Raw genomic sequence first — 18,461 nt, 5'->3', positions numbered from 1 at the left:
CTCTCTCCCCCCTCCCTCTCTCCCCCTCCCCTCTCTCCCCCTCCCCTCTCTCCCCCTCCCCTCTCTCCCCCTCCCCTCTCTCCCCCTCCCCTCTCTCCCCCTCCCCTCTCTCCCCCTCCCCTCTCTCCCCCTCCCCTCTCTCCCCCTCCCCTCTCTCTCCCCTCCCCTCTCTCCCCCTCCCCTCTCTCCCCCTCCCCTCTCTCTCCCCCTCCCCTCTCTCCCCCTCCCCTCTCTCCCTCCCTCCCCCTCTCTTCTCCCCCTCCCCTCTCTCCCCTCCCCTCTCTCCCCTCCCCTCTCTCCCCCTCCCCTCTCTCCCCTCCCCTCTCTCCCCCTCCCCTCTCCCCCTCTCCCTCTCTCTCCCCCTCTCCCTCCTCTCCCCCCTCCCTCTCTCCCCTCCCTCCTCTCTCCCCTCCCCTCTCTCCCCCTCCCCTCTCTCCCCTCCCTCTCTCCCCCTCCCCTCTCTCCCCCTCCCCTCTCTCCCCCTCCCCTCTCTCCCCCTCCCCTCTCTCCCCCTCCCCTCTCTCCCCCTCCCCTCTCTCCCCCTCCCCTCCCCCCTCCCTCTCTCCCCCTCCCTCTCACCCCCTCCCCTCTCACCCCCTCCCCTCCTCCCCCTCCCCTCTCTCCCCCTCCCCTCTCACCCCCCTCCCCTCTCTCCCCCCTCCCCTCTCTCCCCCCTCCCCTCTCTCCCCCCCCCCTCTCTCCCCCCCCTCTCTCCCCCCCCCTCCCTCCCCTCTCTCCCCCCTCCCCTCACTCCCCTCCCCTCACCCCCTCCCCTCTCTCCCCCCTCCCCTCTCTCCCCCTCCCCTCTCCCCCCTCCCCTCTCTCCCCCCCCCTCTCCCCCCCTCCCCTCCCCCCTCCCCTCTCTCCCCCTCCCCTCTCTCCCCCTCCCCTCTCTCCCCCACCCACCTCCCCTCCCCTCCCACCCCCTCCCCTCTCTCCCCCTCCCCTCTCTCCCCCTCCCCTCTCTCCCCCTCCCCTCTCCCCCCCTCCCCTCTCTCCCCCCTCCCCTCTCCCCCCACCCCTCTCTCCCCCCCCCTCACCCCCCTCCCCTCCCCCCCTCCCTCTCTCCCCCTCCCCTCTCTCCCCCTCCCCTCTCTCCCCCCTCCCCTCTCCCCCCTCCCACTCTCCCCCACCCCTCTCTCCCCCACCCCTCTCCCCCTCCCCTCTCCCCCCTCCCCTCTCACCCCCCTCCCCTCTCCCCCCTCCCCTCTCTCCCCCCCCTCCACCCTCTCTCCCCCTCCCCTCTCTCCCCCCCCCTCCCCCCTCCCCCTCCCCCCCTCCCCTCTCTCCCCCTCCCCTCTCCCCCCTCCCCTCTCCCCCCTCCCCTCTCCCCCCTCCCCTCTCCCCCCTCCCCTCTCTCCCCCCTCCCCTCTCTCCCCCCTCCCCTCTCCCCTCCCCTCTCACCCCCTCCCCTCTCTCCCCCCTCCCCTCTCCCCCCCCTCTCCCCCCCCTCTCCCCCCTCCCCTCTCTCCCCTCCCCCTCTCTCCCCCTCCCCTCTCTCCCCCCTCCCCTCTCTCCCCCTCCCCTCTCCCCCCCCCTCTCTCCCCCTCCCCTCACCCCCTCCCCTCACCCCTCTCCCCCCTCCCCTCTCTCCCCCCTCCCCTCTCTCCCCCTCCCCTCTCTCCCCCTCCCCTCTCTCCCCCTCCCCTCTCTCCCCCCTCCCCTCTCTCCCCCCTCCCTCTCTCCCCTCCCCTCTCTCCCCCTCCCCTCTCCCCCCTCCCCTCTCTCCCCCCTCCCCTCTCTCCCCCTCCCCTCTCTCCCCCTCCCCTCTCTCCCCCCTCCCCTCTCTCCCCTCCTCCCCCCCCCTCTCTCCCCCTCCCATCTCTCCCCCTCCCTCTCCCCCCTCCCCTCTCTCCCCCCTCCCCTCTCTCCCCCCTCCCCTCTCTCCCCCTCCCCCTCTCTCCCCCTCCCCTCTCTCCCCCCTCCCCTCTCTCCCCCTCCCCTCTCTCCCCCCTCCCCTCTCTCCCCCCTCCCCCTCTCCCCCCTCCCCTCTCTCCCCCTCCCCTCTCTCCCCCCTCCCCTCTCTCCCCCCTCCCCTCTCTCCCCCCTCCCCTCTCTCCCCCCTCCCCTCTCTCCCCCCTCCCCTCTCTCCCCCTCCCCTCTCTCCCCCCTCCCCTCTCTCCCCCCTCCCCTCTCTCCTCTCTCCCCCTCCCCTCTCTCCCCTCTCCCCTCTCCCCCTCCCCTCTCTCCCCCTCCCCTCTCCCCTCCCCTCTCTCCCCCTCCCCTCTCTCCCCCTCCCCTCTCTCCCCCTCCCCTCTCTCCCCCTCCCCTCTCTCCCCCTCCCCTCTCTCCCCCTCCCCTCTCTCCCCCTCCCCTCTCTCCCCCTCCCCTCTCTCCCCCTCCCCTCTCTCCCCCTCCCCTCTCTCCCCCTCCCCTCTCTCCCCCTCCCCTCTCTCCCCTCCCCTCTCTCCCCCTCCCCTCTCTCCCCCTCCCCTCTCTCCCTCTCTCCCCCCTCCCCTCTCTCCCCCCTCCCCTCTCTCCCCCTCCCCTCTCTCCCCCTCCCCTCTCTCCCCCTCCCCTCTCTCCCCCTCCCCTCTCTCCCCTCCCCTCTCTCCCCCTCCCCTCTCTCCCCCTCCCCTCTCTCCCCCTCCCCTCTCTCCCCCTCCCCTCTCCCCCTCCCCTCTCTCCCCCTCCCCTCTCTCCCCCTCCCCTCTCTCCCCCTCCCCTCTCTCCCCCTCCCCTCTCTCCCCTCCCCTCTCTCCCCCTCCCCTCTCTCCCCCTCCCCTCTCTCCCCCTCCCCTCTCTCCCCCTCCCCTCTCTCCCCCCTCCCCTCTCTCCCCCCTCCCCTCTCTCCCCCCTCCCCTCTCTCCCCCTCCCCTCTCTCCCCCTCCCCTCTCTCCCCCTCCCCTCTCTCCCCCTCCCCTCTCTCCCCTCCCCTCTCTCCCCCTCCCCTCTCTCCCCCTCCCCTCTCTCCCCCTCCCTCTCTCCCCTCCCTCTCCCCCTCCCCTCTCTCCCCCTCCCCTCTCTCCCCCTCCCCTCTCTCCTCCCTCTCTCCCCTCCCCTCTCTCCCCCTCCCCTCTCTCCCCCTCCCCTCTCTCCCCCTCCCCTCTCTCCCCCTCCCCTCTCTCCCCTCCCCTCTCTCCCCCTCCCCTCTCTCCCCTCTCCCCTCTCTCCTCTCTCCCCCTCCCCTCTCTCCCCCTCCCCTCTCCCCTCCCCTCTCTCCCCTCCCTCTCTCCCCCTCCCCTCTCTCCCCCTCCCCTCTCTCCCCCTCCCCTCTCTCCCCCTCCCCTCTCTCCCCCTCCCCTCTCTCCCCCTCCCCTCTCTCCCCTCCCTCTCTCCCCCTCCCCTCTCTCCCCCTCCCCTCTCTCCCCCTCCCCTCTCTCCCCCTCCCCTCTCTCCCCCTCCCCTCTCTCCCCCTCCCCTCTCTCCCCCTCCCCTCTCTCCCCCCTCCCCTCTCTCCCCCCTCCCCTCTCTCCCCCCTCCCCTCTCTCCCCCCTCCCCTCTCTCCCCCCTCCCCTCTCTCCCCCTTTCCCTTCTCCCCCACCCCACTCCATCCCCCTCAACCCCCGTTATCCTCCCTTCCTCCCCCTCCCTCCCTAGGAGATAGAGATATAAGCTTTAAAATGTGAATAACTTTTAAAAGATAACACTGATATAACACTGATTTCAATGAAACTTCTTCCATTAGCACCAAAGGGACGACGGAGAGTAAGGTGGGCCTAAAATTGTCGCGCTATCGTGTACCGTTTTGGCAGTAGTTCAGGAACAAACAAATGAGAGTTTTAATATATAGATTCCGGTGGCATCAATACAATCTATTTTATTTTCATTAAGACTGTGTTTTCTCATTGAGATGTACATTTTTGGTTGGAAAGCTAAGCATAGAGTTGAAATAATTTGCTTAAAATATGCAGAATTTGTGTGCATAAACCTCACAGTGCAACACTGAAATAATTAGTAAGTGGTTTTAGAAATGCAAGGTAAATATTGCATAATTATTTAACAAAATAATTTGAACTATGTTCACACAATATATTGCATAAACAAAATAGTTTTGGTTTTTGATGTGAACATGTTGAAATGTGGTATAAAAGACAAAGGGTATGCAAATGCTAAATAAGCCTAAGATTGAAATACATCAAGGTTAATACTTTAAAGATATTTTTCGCATCATCGTTTAGATTGAATGAGGCTATTTTTAAGCAATATTATCTTTTCGGTTACAATACATAAAGATGTGAATAAAAGTTCTAATTTTAAAATTCTGGTCCTTTCTGCAAAGCTAATGGACGTGTTAAGTTTCGTGTTGAAGGTGAATTTGAAGCAACACTTACAGTGATGGGCGATGATCCTGAAATTCCCTGGCGTCTCCTCAAGCTAGAAATACTTGTAGAAGATAAGGAAACGGGAGGTAATTTGCTGTTTAGCACAAAACACAAATATTCACCAGAGCTAATTATCAATAACTGTTTTATGATATTTTCGTTTCCTTCAATCTGTACTTAAACTGGAGTCTTTAAGTTTTTGTTTAAGTATGGTCCTCCTCCTTTACAGCAATTGAACATATTTTAATTTGATTGGCAACTAGGCTTATGAAATGTAAGACTTGCACAGAAGCGAGTATAATGTAAAATAGATACATCTGTTGGAAAGTTTACTGTTTGCCTTTTGTGCTTTGATCTTAGTCAAACAAAAAGTTAGACCTCCATTTTATTTTCTAGTTGGTCCCTGCCTCAATAATAAATTAAAAAATACTTAAATGAAAAGAAACACCATATTATATTCAAATGAAAAGAAGCACCCTACTTCTCATTTACAATTTATTTTGTAATTATTGCTTGAGCATGATTGCTTATTCTTTGCTGGGGACACTTTATCCATTGCAAGATTTTCAAATTATGACCTTTTTCGTTAAACATCCATACTGATGGCATACTTGTGGATCATTCTTCATATAATGGTCTGTCTAAAAAGTGAGTGGTTGTCCAATTGGTATTCCTGTTAAATGTCCTTTGGATATTGTGGGATACCTCTAAATATTTGCGATATTATAACTTCATTCAGACTATATTGGTGGAAGCTGCACATCCCAATCTCTTTCAAGTCCCTGAACTTATTATAATAGTTTGACCTTTCATTGTCACCGAAAAGATTGCTGGTTCAGTTTTCTTCTTGTCGCAGATATCTTCAAATAATTTGTTTAATGTCTTTGTGTTCTTATTTCAGATGGTCGCGCTCTAGTTCATAGCATGCAAATCAATTTTATTCATCGGCTGGTACAGTCCCGACTCTTTGCTGATGAGAAACCGCTACAGGACATGTACAACTGTTTACGTATCCAAAACATTAACACCTACAATGTGACCTTTTTTTGAAGAAGAATATGCTAATGCTATATTCACTGAATGTTGCTATTACCGATCTAATGTACAAGATCAAACATTGGTCATTGAAAAGTTAGTTTTCTTCATAGAGTGAGTGCTGTAACATCTATTGAATAATAGTGGCAAAAGTAACAATACCAAAATAACATACCAAAAGTAAGTTATTACTTGTAAGTTTTTTACTAATGCAGTTTAAAAAAAATATTGCATAAATTTATCTTTTTAATATGGATTCATAACTACTCAAGCACTCTACAAGGATTTTTCAGAGGTAGATTAAATCTTTTTTTTTGTCGGCCTGTTTCATTGCTTTTGTTCCATTTATCACGAAAGGATTCAATTTCCAACTATTTTGCATTGTTAAGTAATCTTTCCAGGTCTCCCCCAGCTCCTTCCATGTGAATTGATTTGCAGCCAAATTAGTGATTTTCCACTTTTTTAATGTATCAAATGTTACACATTGTGTATTTTCAGTGGGCACATCTTGTAAGATGAAAGCTTCCAGCATCTGCAGTCTCCATTTGAGTGTATTGCTGTTGGTATTGTGGTGTCCATTACATTGGGGAAACACACATAATGAATGACCCTAAGCTTTCTGTTATTTCCACTCTCCTTGTTCTGGCTGTTCCTGGCCTCCAAAGATGCTCCAGTGAACTTGGAGGTTCAGCACCTCATGTTCAAGTAGACATAATCAAGACTTGATTGACAATCAGAAAACTGTGGGCGTTGTAAAATAAAAATAAAATGATGGGAATGGTGAAGTGAGTTGATGTTTTTGGCGAAGTGCCTTCGAACTCAAAACTTTAAATTTTCACTTTTTTTCCCTTTATATTCACACTCAGCATTGAATGTAACATAATCATACACTCCAGCCTTCCATTTTGCATTTTCAGCTTACACTTTTTGATTTCTGACTTAATTTGGGGAATTTTGGATATCATTCATCTTTCACATACAACTCTCACATAGCTTGTTATTTATTGGCCTTGAATGTTCTCTTTGAGCTGCCACCTTGACTACTTTTATTGTTCAACCACTACTGCTCTTCCATTTCGTCCCCTCTATCCCTACTACCCTTTTCTAAACTTAAAACTTGGTTTATTTCTCATCTTCACCTTACACTATTAATTTTCTCTCATCACTTATATCTGCACAGGAAAAGTTTATTGGTTAATCTTCATTTTGCAAAATAGACAAAATTTTGAAACTTCATCAAGAATTGTTGTCAATTTTACTTAAGATTTCCTTAATCTTTTATCTCAGACTCATTTTGTTTGTCACTGCAATTGGAAGTTTTACACTCGCAGGCGCAGATGCTAATTCGCGAACGTTGGGGTGATCTTGTTCAGGTGGAACGGTATCAGCCTGGAAAGTGCCTGACTTTGGTCGTTTGGAAGTGAGTAAATCCTAATTATGTTGCAAGTTGGGTTTTTCAGGAGGTGATGAAATATATTATTTGGGTATTGAGAAGCATTGTGAATTAAGTATTAAGAATACATGAACTTCTCACTTGAGTTGGCTTGCTTTGCAACTTGCTTTTCCATTCTCTCAAGAGATGCTGCCTGACCCACTGAGTTACTCCAGCACTATGTATTTTATAGTGGATTTAAATAGTTCACAGGATCTTGAAGGATTAATTAAATGATCTTAAGAATCGTGTGTTTTTGTTTGTTATTTAGATAAATTAGAAATGAAAATCTAATGTTTGAAGTGCTTAATTTACATTGACTGGTATTGAATGTAGTAGAGTGCTTTCCTTCAAACTCAGATGGACCAGTTGTGCTCTATATATCTTTTACTTCGATAGATGGAAACATTTCCATTTGCTGATTAACTTTCACACACCAAAACTTTTCATCAGAACTAGGAAAAGTTGTGAGTTAAACACATAAATATTGATAGTGTTAATGTGCGGGGATCACTGGTTGGTGCGGACTCAGTAGGCCGAAGAGCCTGGTTCCATGCTGTATCTCTAAACTAAAATAAAGTCAAAATGAGTGGAGTGACCAGGTGATTGTGGGGTATGGAGAGAACAAAAGGAACATTTCAGATACAAAGAACTGCAGATATTAGTTTACAAAATGAAGTGCTAGAGTAACTCAACAGGTCAGGCAGCATCTCTGGAGAACATGGATAGTATGGATAGAGAACAGTATGAGAAAGGAAGTTAAAATGGTTGGCAACGGGAGATCTTGCTTGGTGGACCGAGAGCACGTATTCAGTGAAATGGTCGCCTAGTCCAAGCTTTGTGTGTCATCGATGAATCGAAGGCCACATTGGGAGTACCGAATGCAATAGATGAAGTTAGGGGAGGTGCATGCGAACCTCTGTCTTACCTGAAAAGACTGCTGGAGTCCCTGGTTGGATGTGAGGGAAGAGGTACAGGGGCAGGTGTTGCAACTCTTGTGGTTGCAATGGAAAGAACCTGGGGAGGGGGTGGTTTGATTGGGGAAGATTGAGTGAACCAAGGAGACGCGGAGGGACTGGTCTATGCGGAAAGGGCAAGTGTTGGGAAGATCTGACTGGTGATGGGATCACATTGAAGGTGGTGGAAATGTAAGAAACTGATATGTTGGATGCAGAGGCTGGTGGGATGAAAGGTAAGGGCTAGCGGAACTCTAGCCTTGTTCTTTCTGGGAGGAGGGGGATTGAGAGCAGAATCAAGGGACACAAAGGAGATGTAAGTGAGGGATCTATCTACCACAGCAGGGGGTGGGGGGGGGGGGGGGGCGTAACCATCTTTACTATAAAATGAGGACATCTCGGATGTCCTGTAATGGAAAGCCTCATCTTGGGAACAAATCTAACGAAGATGGAGAAATTGGGAGCTGGAAAGGGTGTCTTGCAAGAGGCAATGTGGTAGAAGGCGTGGTCCAGATAACTTGGAGTCGGTAGTAGATGTCAGTTGGTAGTCTGCCACATGATGGAAATGGAAAGATCACGAAACAGAATTGTGGTGGCAAAGATAATCCCAAGTGAATTTGAGGGCAGGGCGGATAAGTGATAAAGTTAATGAAATCAACGAGTTCTGCACAGATGCAGAAGGCAGCCCTGAAGCAGACGTCGATGTAGCGGAGAACGAGTTGGGGGATTGAGCCCATGAATGTATGGAACAAGGAATGTTGGCATAACCAACAAAAAGGCAGGCGTAGCTAGGGCCCATTGGCTACGCCTTAAACTTGAAGAAAGTGAGAGGAATCAATAGAGAAGTTGTTGAGGGTGAGGATTTTCCGCCAGAATGTTCGTAGATGGAAACTGAAAAGTTTGTGTTATGATGAAAGCCAATCATCCATTTATATGGGTGAATGCTGAAAGAGGATGATAAAACATGGCAGAAGATAAATGAAGTCTGAAATATCCAGTAAGGAGAGAAAAAGTGCATGCTTCAATGAGGTACCACAATGGAATGGTTTATCTTGTATTGTACATTTTCAGCATTTATTCCCCTCCTTGTATTTGTGATCTTATTTATCATTGCCTGTGGATATAGCTTTATTATCTTTCAGCTGACAATAAAAAACAGAAAATGGTAGAAATGCTCAACAGTTCAGGCAGCAGTGGTACAAAGAAAAATACTTGGGTCTTATGACAGGGATTTCAGATCTGAGGAAAGATTGTTAACTGTTTCTCTCTGTGCCTGACATGAGTATTGACAGTTTTTCAGATTTTGTGTATCTGCAATTTTGTTTTTCAAAACTCCCACCTGTCATTCAACTCCAATTCTCTATTCTAAGATGGACCTGCCCTTTTGTTATTACTCACCTCCCCCCCCCCCTCTACTTAAATCATATTTCAGCTTGGAAGAGTTAAAATTGTATGGTTAACTCTTGTTCATGTCCTCAACTGTATATATCCACTTTTTTTATGCTTTTGTACATCTGAAACATGAAATATGAAACAAAATAATACTCTGGTGTGTTCATATAAATAGGTTGGAGAAACCCACTGGCAGAGCAGTAGTTTGTGAATCTCAGTTTAATTTGTAATTATTGTATAAATATTCCCAAATTCTACCTTTTGGGCCATCTTTATGTCAGCCTGAAATGTGGGCATTAATATTTGGCATATTGGTACAGCAGAGTAATTATCGCAAAGTTGCTACATGATTCTATCGAAGGACAATACACCTCATGGACACATTCTGTTCTAGCCTCACAGGTGCACTAAATGTTGTGTTCACGTGGCTTCAAATGCATATTCTATCAATGTATCTTTCCACTGTTTACAAATGTCTACGATTAGTGGGATTTTCATCTCATAAAGTTTTGCTCTGAAGTCTGCATGTTAATTAATTTCTGGACCTGAATGCAATACCAATAACTTATTATGTACAATGCTTTTATAAAATAACTTTAAAAAAAAATAATTCACTGGGTTTTTATTTGATTTACAGCCAGCAAGTCTTGGGAAGAAAGACAGGCAGTGCTTCTGTTCACAAGGTCATGATAAAGATCGATGAGAATGACTGCTCAAAGCCTTTACAAATATCTCATGATCCACCATTACCAGCTGGCGATTCTAAATTAATAGAACGTGCTATGAAGGTAATATGATACTTATGTCTCTGAATTCATTTGCATTTTTTCCTTTATTAATTACAGTTGGGAAGAAAACGGTACAATTTCACTTGTTCATCATAGGCTTTTTTTGTCTATTTGTCCTGGTTAATTTCCTTTAGAGTGATGTGTTCTGTATGTAATTGTTTTTTTTGCACTGTAAAGCAAAGCAAACCTTATTTGGTGTTGTGGCAAGTGTTTCTGTGCGGGGGGGAGGGGGGTAGCAATTGTTCCTTCATTAGTGGATTTGTGCATTTAAATTTAGTATGTTAATTCAATAAGAAAGTGCCATTTGTCTGCCCTCTGACTCTGACTGTTTTCATGTCTGTGCTCTACAGTGCAAACACATCTGACCTTCCGGTCCATCTTTGGACTTCATTTAGTCCATTTGTTTATGTTATAGATCATACTGCGTTGAGAGGTTGGATGCACTAAGTATTTGGCCCTTCAGCTTTTGTTATGCTAGCCATTGCTGGCATTCAAATAGCAATCCTGTTCAATGGAATGGGGTTACTGACCTCCTTCAATAAGCAACATGTTGGGACATGTTGCCCATTGTGGGCAAGTTGGGCCGACAGGCCTGTTTCCACACTGTATCCCTCATTGAAAGTTTGGATTAAGTTTGTAGAAACAAGGAACTGCAGATAGTGGTTTACAAAAAAGTGACTCTATATTGGAGTAACTCAGTGGGTCAGCATTTCTGGAGAATATGGATATGTTATGTTTCAGGTCGTGACCCTTCTTTAAACTGATTAGTCTGTCGAAGGGTCCCAACCTGAAACTTCACCTATTCGTGTTTTCTAGAGATGCTGTCGGACCTGCTGAGTTACTCCAGCACTTTGTCTTTTTCAGGTTAAGATTGTTAACTTTTCTTTATATCTTCAGTTCATTTTCTATTACTGAAATGTTTGTCACGTAATTTTATTGCTTTTCAATTGATTTTTAAAGGATTTTTCTGGCTGTATATAAATCCAAATACCAGCATGTGGCCCATTCAGCCTTGTGGAGGGTTTGCAGAGTGGAGGCCTCCAGAATCCAAACACTTAGATCCTTCAGAGCCACGAATAGTTGGTGCAGCTACAGGGTTCACGTGCTGGGCTGGATGAAGCGCTGTTACTTTATTAATGTTCTGTGTTTGAAAAGCAAGAGTTTTATTTTGTCATGTATTTAATTGCACACATTTAATGAATTGTGGGAAGAGAATTTGAATATTCCTGTCTATAATTCAGGAGTTGGTGATACAATTATGACTTTAAAAAGACATTTAGGGAATCATTTAAAGAGGGACATAAACTAACTAAGAGCCCAACATGGAGGGAATTTGACTGGAAAGTTAAAATGCGTTACTTTTATACTCCATTCATTACATCGAAATATAGTAATACAACTGATTTATGTTGGAGGGAGTGTGGAGAAGTTGGGGACTCCACTCATATATTCTGGGATTGCCCAAAAATACAGGATTTCTGGAAGAATATTCAAAAGGAAATTAAACAGATTATGGGCATTAACTTCCCTCTGGAACCAGCACTTTACATTTTGGGTATAATTCCTGGCAGTATGACAGATAAGAGTTCGAAACATTTACTGACAATCCTGCTGCTGATAGCAAAGAAGACGATAACAACTTCGTGGTTGAAACCACAGCCTCCAAGCATAATGCAATGGAGAGATAGGGTAAAAAATATGTATATAATGGAAAAAATCACAGCAAGGTTACAGTTGACAACAGACATGTTTGATAAAAGATGGGCATTATTAATACAGGCAATGCCGGGACTCGAGTCTCTTCCGTTTCTAGGAACTTAAAGTAAGGGTATTTACATTCAATATGCATCTCCTATGTTTGTTTAGTTTGTGTTTGTATGTATGTAAAAAAATAAAATAAAAATAAAAATAAAGTAAAAAAAAAAAAAAAAAAAAAAAAAAAGACATTTAGACAGATAGATGGAAAGGAAAGGTTTAGAGAAATATTGACCAAATGCAGGCACTTGGGACTGGCCCAGTGTGTCATCTTGGCTGGCATGGGCAAGGCAGGCTGAAGGGCCTATTTCCATGCTGTGCAACTCTATGTCTACATTCGACAAATGAACACGAGAATCATTTGCTATCATTAAACCTCTACCTCCTTAATACTTGGCCAACATATATATCTTGGGATGCAACTTGGTGAAAGCCCCTTTATCCATAAAGATCTTGTGTAATTTTTAAAAACAATAGCACAGATGGAAGAAAATAAAATCCATTTACAGTTACTTGAGTGGTGTAGCATTGTTTCCAAATTATTTGTGGCGACATTGATTTAAAATGTTCTTTGATTAATGAGTTGTTAATTCAAAGATTGTTCTGTTCCACAGGTTGACCACCTTTCTGTGGAGAAGCTTTTGATTGACAGTGTCCACGCACGTTCACATCAGAAGCTGCAGGAGCTGAAAGCTATTCTACAGAGCTATAACCACAATGATAACTGTAGGTTGCAATATTGGGATTTTGGGGGAAAGTAAGATTAGTCTATGTATATTATTTTAATAACTTGACAGTTTTATTGATGCAAACCAAATTCTGCTGCTTCCACATGATTGTCTTTTGCAGATTTCTCTATTTTCTGAATTTACTGCCTTTAAGAAGCATAGAATTTGAGCATTTGAAAAATATATACAAGGTGATTTCAATAGCTGGATTTCAGAACAGATAGTTGGATGAGAATATCTAGCATCATTACAGAATAATATTCTGTTGTTGAAATTTAATTTGGGGATAGTTGGCTTGACTATTAGGCTTAATTATTTCATCTACTCTACATTACCCACTTAATGTTTCCCATTATAACATATTTTCCTTTCAGATTCCATGGTAATCTTTGTGTTTCTGCCTATCACATTCCAGCATCTCAATCCACTTTTATTCTCTCCTCCGCTGGTCCCCACCTGGTTCCATTTTGATTTTTTCCTTTTTTGTTGTCACCTAGTTACCACCCACCCAAGTCCACCGCCATTCTCTACCCCCTCCCTATCTGGCTCCATCTGCCCATAGTCTTTTACCTCTCCTCAATCCACCTACTGGTCCTTGTCTTGTTCTCTCCCTCTCTACTTTAGCTATTTTCCCTCTCTGCCCTCATAAGGTCATGTGATAGGAGCAGAATTAGACCATTCAGCCCATCAAGCCTTCTCCGCCATTTAATCATAGCTGATCTATCTCTTCCCATCTAACCCCATTCTCCTGCCTTCTCCCCATTACCCCTGACACCCGTGCTAATCACTCAGTCCTGATTCAAGCTCTCGACCTAAAACATTACTAATTTCTTCCCTCCACGTTACTGCTTGTTTTTTGCTGTAGGTTCAAGCATTTATAGTCTCTTGTGTCTTCTCGTTATTTTTTTAAAATTTAATGCAACTTTTGCCGTCTTTATACCTGTGATAAAAAGAATAAAAACAACTTCAATGTTGTGATTTAAATTTTTTTTTTTCAGCCTTTATTGAGACAGCCTTACCAACACTGGTTATTCCAGTCTTAGAACCTTGTGGTCGATCTGAATGTCTTCACATTTTTGTGGATCTGCATTCAGGAATGTTTCAACCTATGTTATATGCGATTGGTAAGTGCACGGATCTTCTACCACTTAGATTTAACACAAAATAAATGTACGGGCTTTGATTAAAAATATGGTAAATGTTAATTTTTCCACAACGAATGCAGAACGTTGAAAGAAGGAATTTTGTTTTGAATAAACATAAGATCCCAAGGTGGAAATGTCAAAGACTAGAGGACTTGGTTTTAAGGTGAAATGAGCAAAGTTTAGAAGAGATTTATGGGGCCAGGTATTTTGTTACACTGAGTGGTGGGTGCCTGTAGCCCACTGCCAGGGTAATGGTGGAGGCAGATACAATAGTGATATTTAAGAAGCTTTTAGATTGGCACATGGATGTGCAGGAAATGGAGGGATGTGGTTCACATACAGGCAAATGAGATTGGTTTAACTTGGCATCATGTTTGGTGCTGACGTTGTGGGCCAAAGGGTTTGTTTCTCTGCTGTATTGTATGTTCTAAGATGCCAATAGTACAGCTATGTCAAGCAGAAATCAAGATGCCAATAGTACAGCTAAGTCGAGCAGAAATTATTTTTAGGTAGATCATTGTAAATGTACAACTGTCAGGAGGCTTGTTCTTAAGTATCTAATAGAACCATTTATTGACAAGTACATTAGACATTAAAAGTCTATTGTTAAAGATGTGATTTAATTTGCTCTTGGCATTCAGCTTTCAGCAACAACTTACTGACACCGCAATTTAATGTAACAAAATGTCCAAAGGGCATTTTACACTCGTGGAAAATGGCACTAATTCCCAAGACCAACAAGGACAAGTGACAAAATATTTACTGAGAGTTGGATTAAAGAAAGGAAGATATTTAGAAGTGAGTTGCAGCTGACAGTGGTGCTATGATTAGATTCAAAGATGATGAAGAGGCCAGAATAAATGAGCCATTCCTGGACTGGGGGAGTATCAAAATATAGGGTAGAGCAAGACTCCAGAGGGCAGTGCAAACAAAGAGAATTTTAAAACAAAAGTTGTGCATAACCGAATACCGGCTGAGGTCAGCACAAATAGTGCTGTTGGGTGAATGCAACTTGATGGTAGATTACAGATGAACAGTGGCGTTTTGAACAGTGGCGTTCTGCATTCATGGAGGATGGATATAGAAGAAACATTGAATAATCAAGTCTAGAATTAACAAAGGTGCACATAAAGATTGTGGGAGCAGATGGATCAGAGGACAATATGGATTTGTATATTATTATTGAAATGGCAGTTACATGGTCTTGATGTTGGCACAGACACGTGGCTTAATGGTGTCACATTTTCTACAATTATCTAACAATATGGCATGGATTTAATTGGTTTACACTATTTCCTGTTGCATATTTTTAAAGGTAGAAGTTAATTATTTCAGGGGCAAGGAGGCCATATCGTAGAGATTTTATTAAATAATCTCCTCAATCGATGGAATTTACAATGATCATGCCATTATAGTTACATGTTCATTACCTTAACAGAAGCAACTAAATTGGCAACTAAAGACGACGTGTAATAATTGTTTTCATACTTAAATTTTCTTAAGTTTCTGTCAATGTGATCCATATCATTTTTTCTCTTATTGGTTACATTGCCTTTCTATTTTTACATCGTCATTGCCTCTCATCAGACCAGTCTACGTTAGACGACATTGAAAAGTCCATCAATGATGAGATGAAGCGAATTATTCCTTGGCTACAGCAGCTGAAGTAAGTATGACATATCAATTTGTTCTAACGCTTTGGTAGGGTTAAGAACCAATTAGGGCAGGGGGGAAAGGAATACTATTCCTTGACATTTACTTTGTTAAATCTAGGCAATATTTCTTCAAATGTAATCTTGGTCTGTATTCTTTTAAAAATTGCCTTTCAGATTTTGGCTTGGACAACAACGTTGCAAGCAGTCTATGAGGCATCTTCCCACAATCTGCACTGAGACTTTGCATCTTTCAAACTTTTCTTCTCATCCAGTTGGAAACCTCTCAAAACACAAATTGTTCATCAAGCTAACCCGTCTTCCCCACTATTATATTGTAAGTTGTTGAGAGATATTGAAAGATGTTGTCAAGCTTGAAAGGGTTTTGAGAAGATATACAAGGATGTTGCCAGGACTCTAAGCACTGAGCTATAGGAAGAGGTTGAGCAGGCTAGGGCTATATTCCTTGGAGCGCAGGAGGATGAGTGGTGATCTTATGGACGTGTACAGATTAATGAGAGGAATAGATAAGGTAAATGCACAGAGTATTTTGCCCGGAGTAGGGGAATCGTGAACCAGAGGACATAGATTTATGGTGAAGGAAAAAATTAATGGGAACCTGGGGGGTAACTTTTTTTACACAAAGGGTGATGGGTGTATGGAACAAGCTGCTGCAGGAGGTAGTTAAGGCAGGTACTATTGCAACGTTTAAGAAAAGTTTAGACAGGTACCTGGATTGGGTAGGTTCAGAGCGATATGGGCCAAAAGCAGGCAGGTAGTTTCGATGGGGCATGTTGGTCGCCGTGGGCAAGTTGGGCGGAAGGGTCTGTTTCCACGCTGCATGACTCTCTGACTCTACGTTTATTTCATTATAAATCATCCTTTGCTAAATATTGTACCAGCGATCCCCGCATTACTCTATTTTGGGATCAGAAGTTGTACCTTGCAGAATTCACAAATCTCTGCCAAAAATCTGGGATACAGAATAAAATTTAATTCGTATGAAATTTATATGGGGGGGGAAAAGTAAGCAAATAAACACCTTTTTCAAACTCCCATCCCCTGGCGCATGAGCAGGTGACGTATCTTCGCCTTATGAATATTTAATGCGGGTCATTTTCAAGGAATGGATGCCCCTGTAACGTGGGGTTGACTGCATAAGAAAAATATTTATAAACCTAGAATGATTAGCAACAAGAAAATAGCTTGCGGTTGGTTACACTGATATTTAGAATGCTACTTGATTGCTATGAAGCATGTTGCCTTACTCTTTCTCTTCTATATTAACTCCTGGCAAACAGTTTTCTCAGCTCATGACGGCAAGATGCAGTCAAAGCCTTAGACCATTAATAATAGTCTTTAATGCCCCTGTGGAAGAATACAAGAAAAGTTGATGCACTGTTTTTGCCTCCTTTTGTCTATTTCAACTGCTGGGTTCAGTAAATATGTATATACAATTATACGTTCAATTTGTGCAATCCAAATTAACATAAAATTGCTAAATTTTATCGAATAGATTTTATTTTAGGTGTCCTTATTGGTCATTAAGTGATTACATTTTTATTTTTCTTACAGGTTGTGGAAATGTTTGACCGGCCAGGTTGCCCTGTAGACTTGCAGTATAAATATTATTTTCTTTCTGTAAGCCAAGGGTTAACGGATCCAGATGATTGTCCTCCTACTGCACTGCTTTTACAACAGTTCAAACCAAACATTGAGGAGCTGGTGCTGGATGTGAAAGCTGGGAAGCAACCCAAGGCTGGAGACAAGCACAAGGTTTGAATCATGAATTAAACTTAAGGCTTGAAGCTAGCGGACATTGTGGGAGTCAGAGTTTGCAGCACCGAATCAGGCCTTTGGGCCCACTATGTCTATACCTTCCATTGTACCTATCTGCACCCAACCCATTTGCTAGCATTAGACCCAAGGTCTTATGTGCTTTCAAATACATGTCGAGATGCTTTATAAATGTTGTAAAAAATGCCTGCTTCTACCACTTCTCAGGCATTGCATTCCAGATTCCAATCCCTCTGTATTGGGGGGTAAATTACCCTCATGTCCCCTGTAAACCACCTTATGCGCTGTTGTCTTTGACATCTCCACCTTACGGGGAAAAATATATTTACTAAGTAGCCTATCTGTCCCCTTCAATTTTATATACCTCTGAGAGAATAGGAATAAGCCAGTCAATCTTTATTCAATGTGATGTTGTCTGATTTGTTTTTGGCCTCCTCTGTGCCAATAATCCATAGCCCTCAATTCCTTGTTCTTTCAAAAAGATATCTATTTATATTTGTACCTCCAATAGCCTAACCACCACAATACTCTGGAGTAGAGAATTCCAGACATTCATCATAATATGCAAGAAGTAGCCCCATAGCACCTCAGTTTTAAATGACTTTTCCTAATCTTATGACTTTGTCCTCTGACTCGATATTCTTTCACTCGCAGAAACATCGTCAGATCTATCTTGTCATGCATCCTAAAGATCTTTTTATATGTTTCAATAAGATCATCCCTCATTACTTCTCAACAAAAAAATACAGATCTAGTTTCTTTAATCGCTCATGATGTGATGAATCACACTAGTGCATCTCTTCTAGACTGCCCCCAGTGCCAATAAATCATTTAGTTATAAATATTTAAAATAAAGAAGTAAAATGATCTTGCCTTCCGGTGAAGGCAGAGGTATGAATTTTGAGGGTTTAAAAAATTGTGAGAAACTGGATAATTCTTTCAAAGTGAAGTAGCACAGAGACAAAGGCTGATTTTAAATCACCTACATGTCCTGCAGAGATGCCCGGTGAGTTACTCCAGCATTTTATGTTCTACGCAGGATTTGAGCATCTGCACTTTCTATCTGGTCAGGTTCTATGATTTAAAGTTGGTCTGAATAAGGGTCTCGACATAAAACGTCACCCGGTATTCTCTCCACAGATGCTAAATGACCTGCTGTGTTCCACCAGGACTTTGTGTTTCTCTCTATGATTTATAATGTCTTTGTTAAATGTCAGGGGGCTAGTTCTGATCGAAACTTGCTGCTGTGATGCCACCCAGTGGTGCATATGGTGCTCTGCAATTAACATTTACATCTCTGGGTTCAAGTTCAGTTGATTGACAGTCATGCTGTCAAATGTCTTTGCCCCACCTACTCCATTACAGAAAGCACCACACCATTAGGATGTTGTAACAAATGTTTTATTCTGTTGCCTACCTAGGCATGAATCATTAGCATTAGAAAGAAAAGGAGGAGGCCCCTTTTGACCGGTCCGCTGTTCATTAAGATGACAGCTCATCTTGTACCTCAATGCAC

The 18,461-nt window shown here is 44.7% G+C and overlaps 1 protein-coding gene across 2 annotated transcripts in view; it reads left to right on the top strand.

Annotated features, from left to right (window-relative positions):
* Positions 1 to 18,461, top strand: part of med14 (mediator complex subunit 14) — a 79,388-nt gene that overhangs the window by 13,703 nt on the left and 47,224 nt on the right. For both annotated transcript variants that reach the window (XM_078409202.1, XM_078409201.1), the window contains exons 6-14: positions 4,223 to 4,351; positions 5,167 to 5,274; positions 6,588 to 6,720; positions 9,718 to 9,868; positions 12,238 to 12,349; positions 13,350 to 13,475; positions 15,084 to 15,162; positions 15,326 to 15,485; positions 16,724 to 16,924. In XM_078409202.1, the coding sequence (XP_078265328.1) occupies positions 4,223 to 4,351; positions 5,167 to 5,274; positions 6,588 to 6,720; positions 9,718 to 9,868; positions 12,238 to 12,349; positions 13,350 to 13,475; positions 15,084 to 15,162; positions 15,326 to 15,485; positions 16,724 to 16,924 (1,199 nt within the window). The remainder of the gene's footprint in view (positions 1 to 4,222; positions 4,352 to 5,166; positions 5,275 to 6,587; positions 6,721 to 9,717; positions 9,869 to 12,237; positions 12,350 to 13,349; positions 13,476 to 15,083; positions 15,163 to 15,325; positions 15,486 to 16,723; positions 16,925 to 18,461) is intronic.

The sequence above is a fragment of the Rhinoraja longicauda genome, chromosome 12 (assembly GCF_053455715.1).
Source record: "Rhinoraja longicauda isolate Sanriku21f chromosome 12, sRhiLon1.1, whole genome shotgun sequence".
NCBI classification, from domain to species: Eukaryota; Metazoa; Chordata; class Chondrichthyes; order Rajiformes; family Arhynchobatidae; genus Rhinoraja; species Rhinoraja longicauda.
Note: the sequence above shows the minus strand (reverse complement) of the source record. Positions and strands in the feature narration are given on the sequence as shown.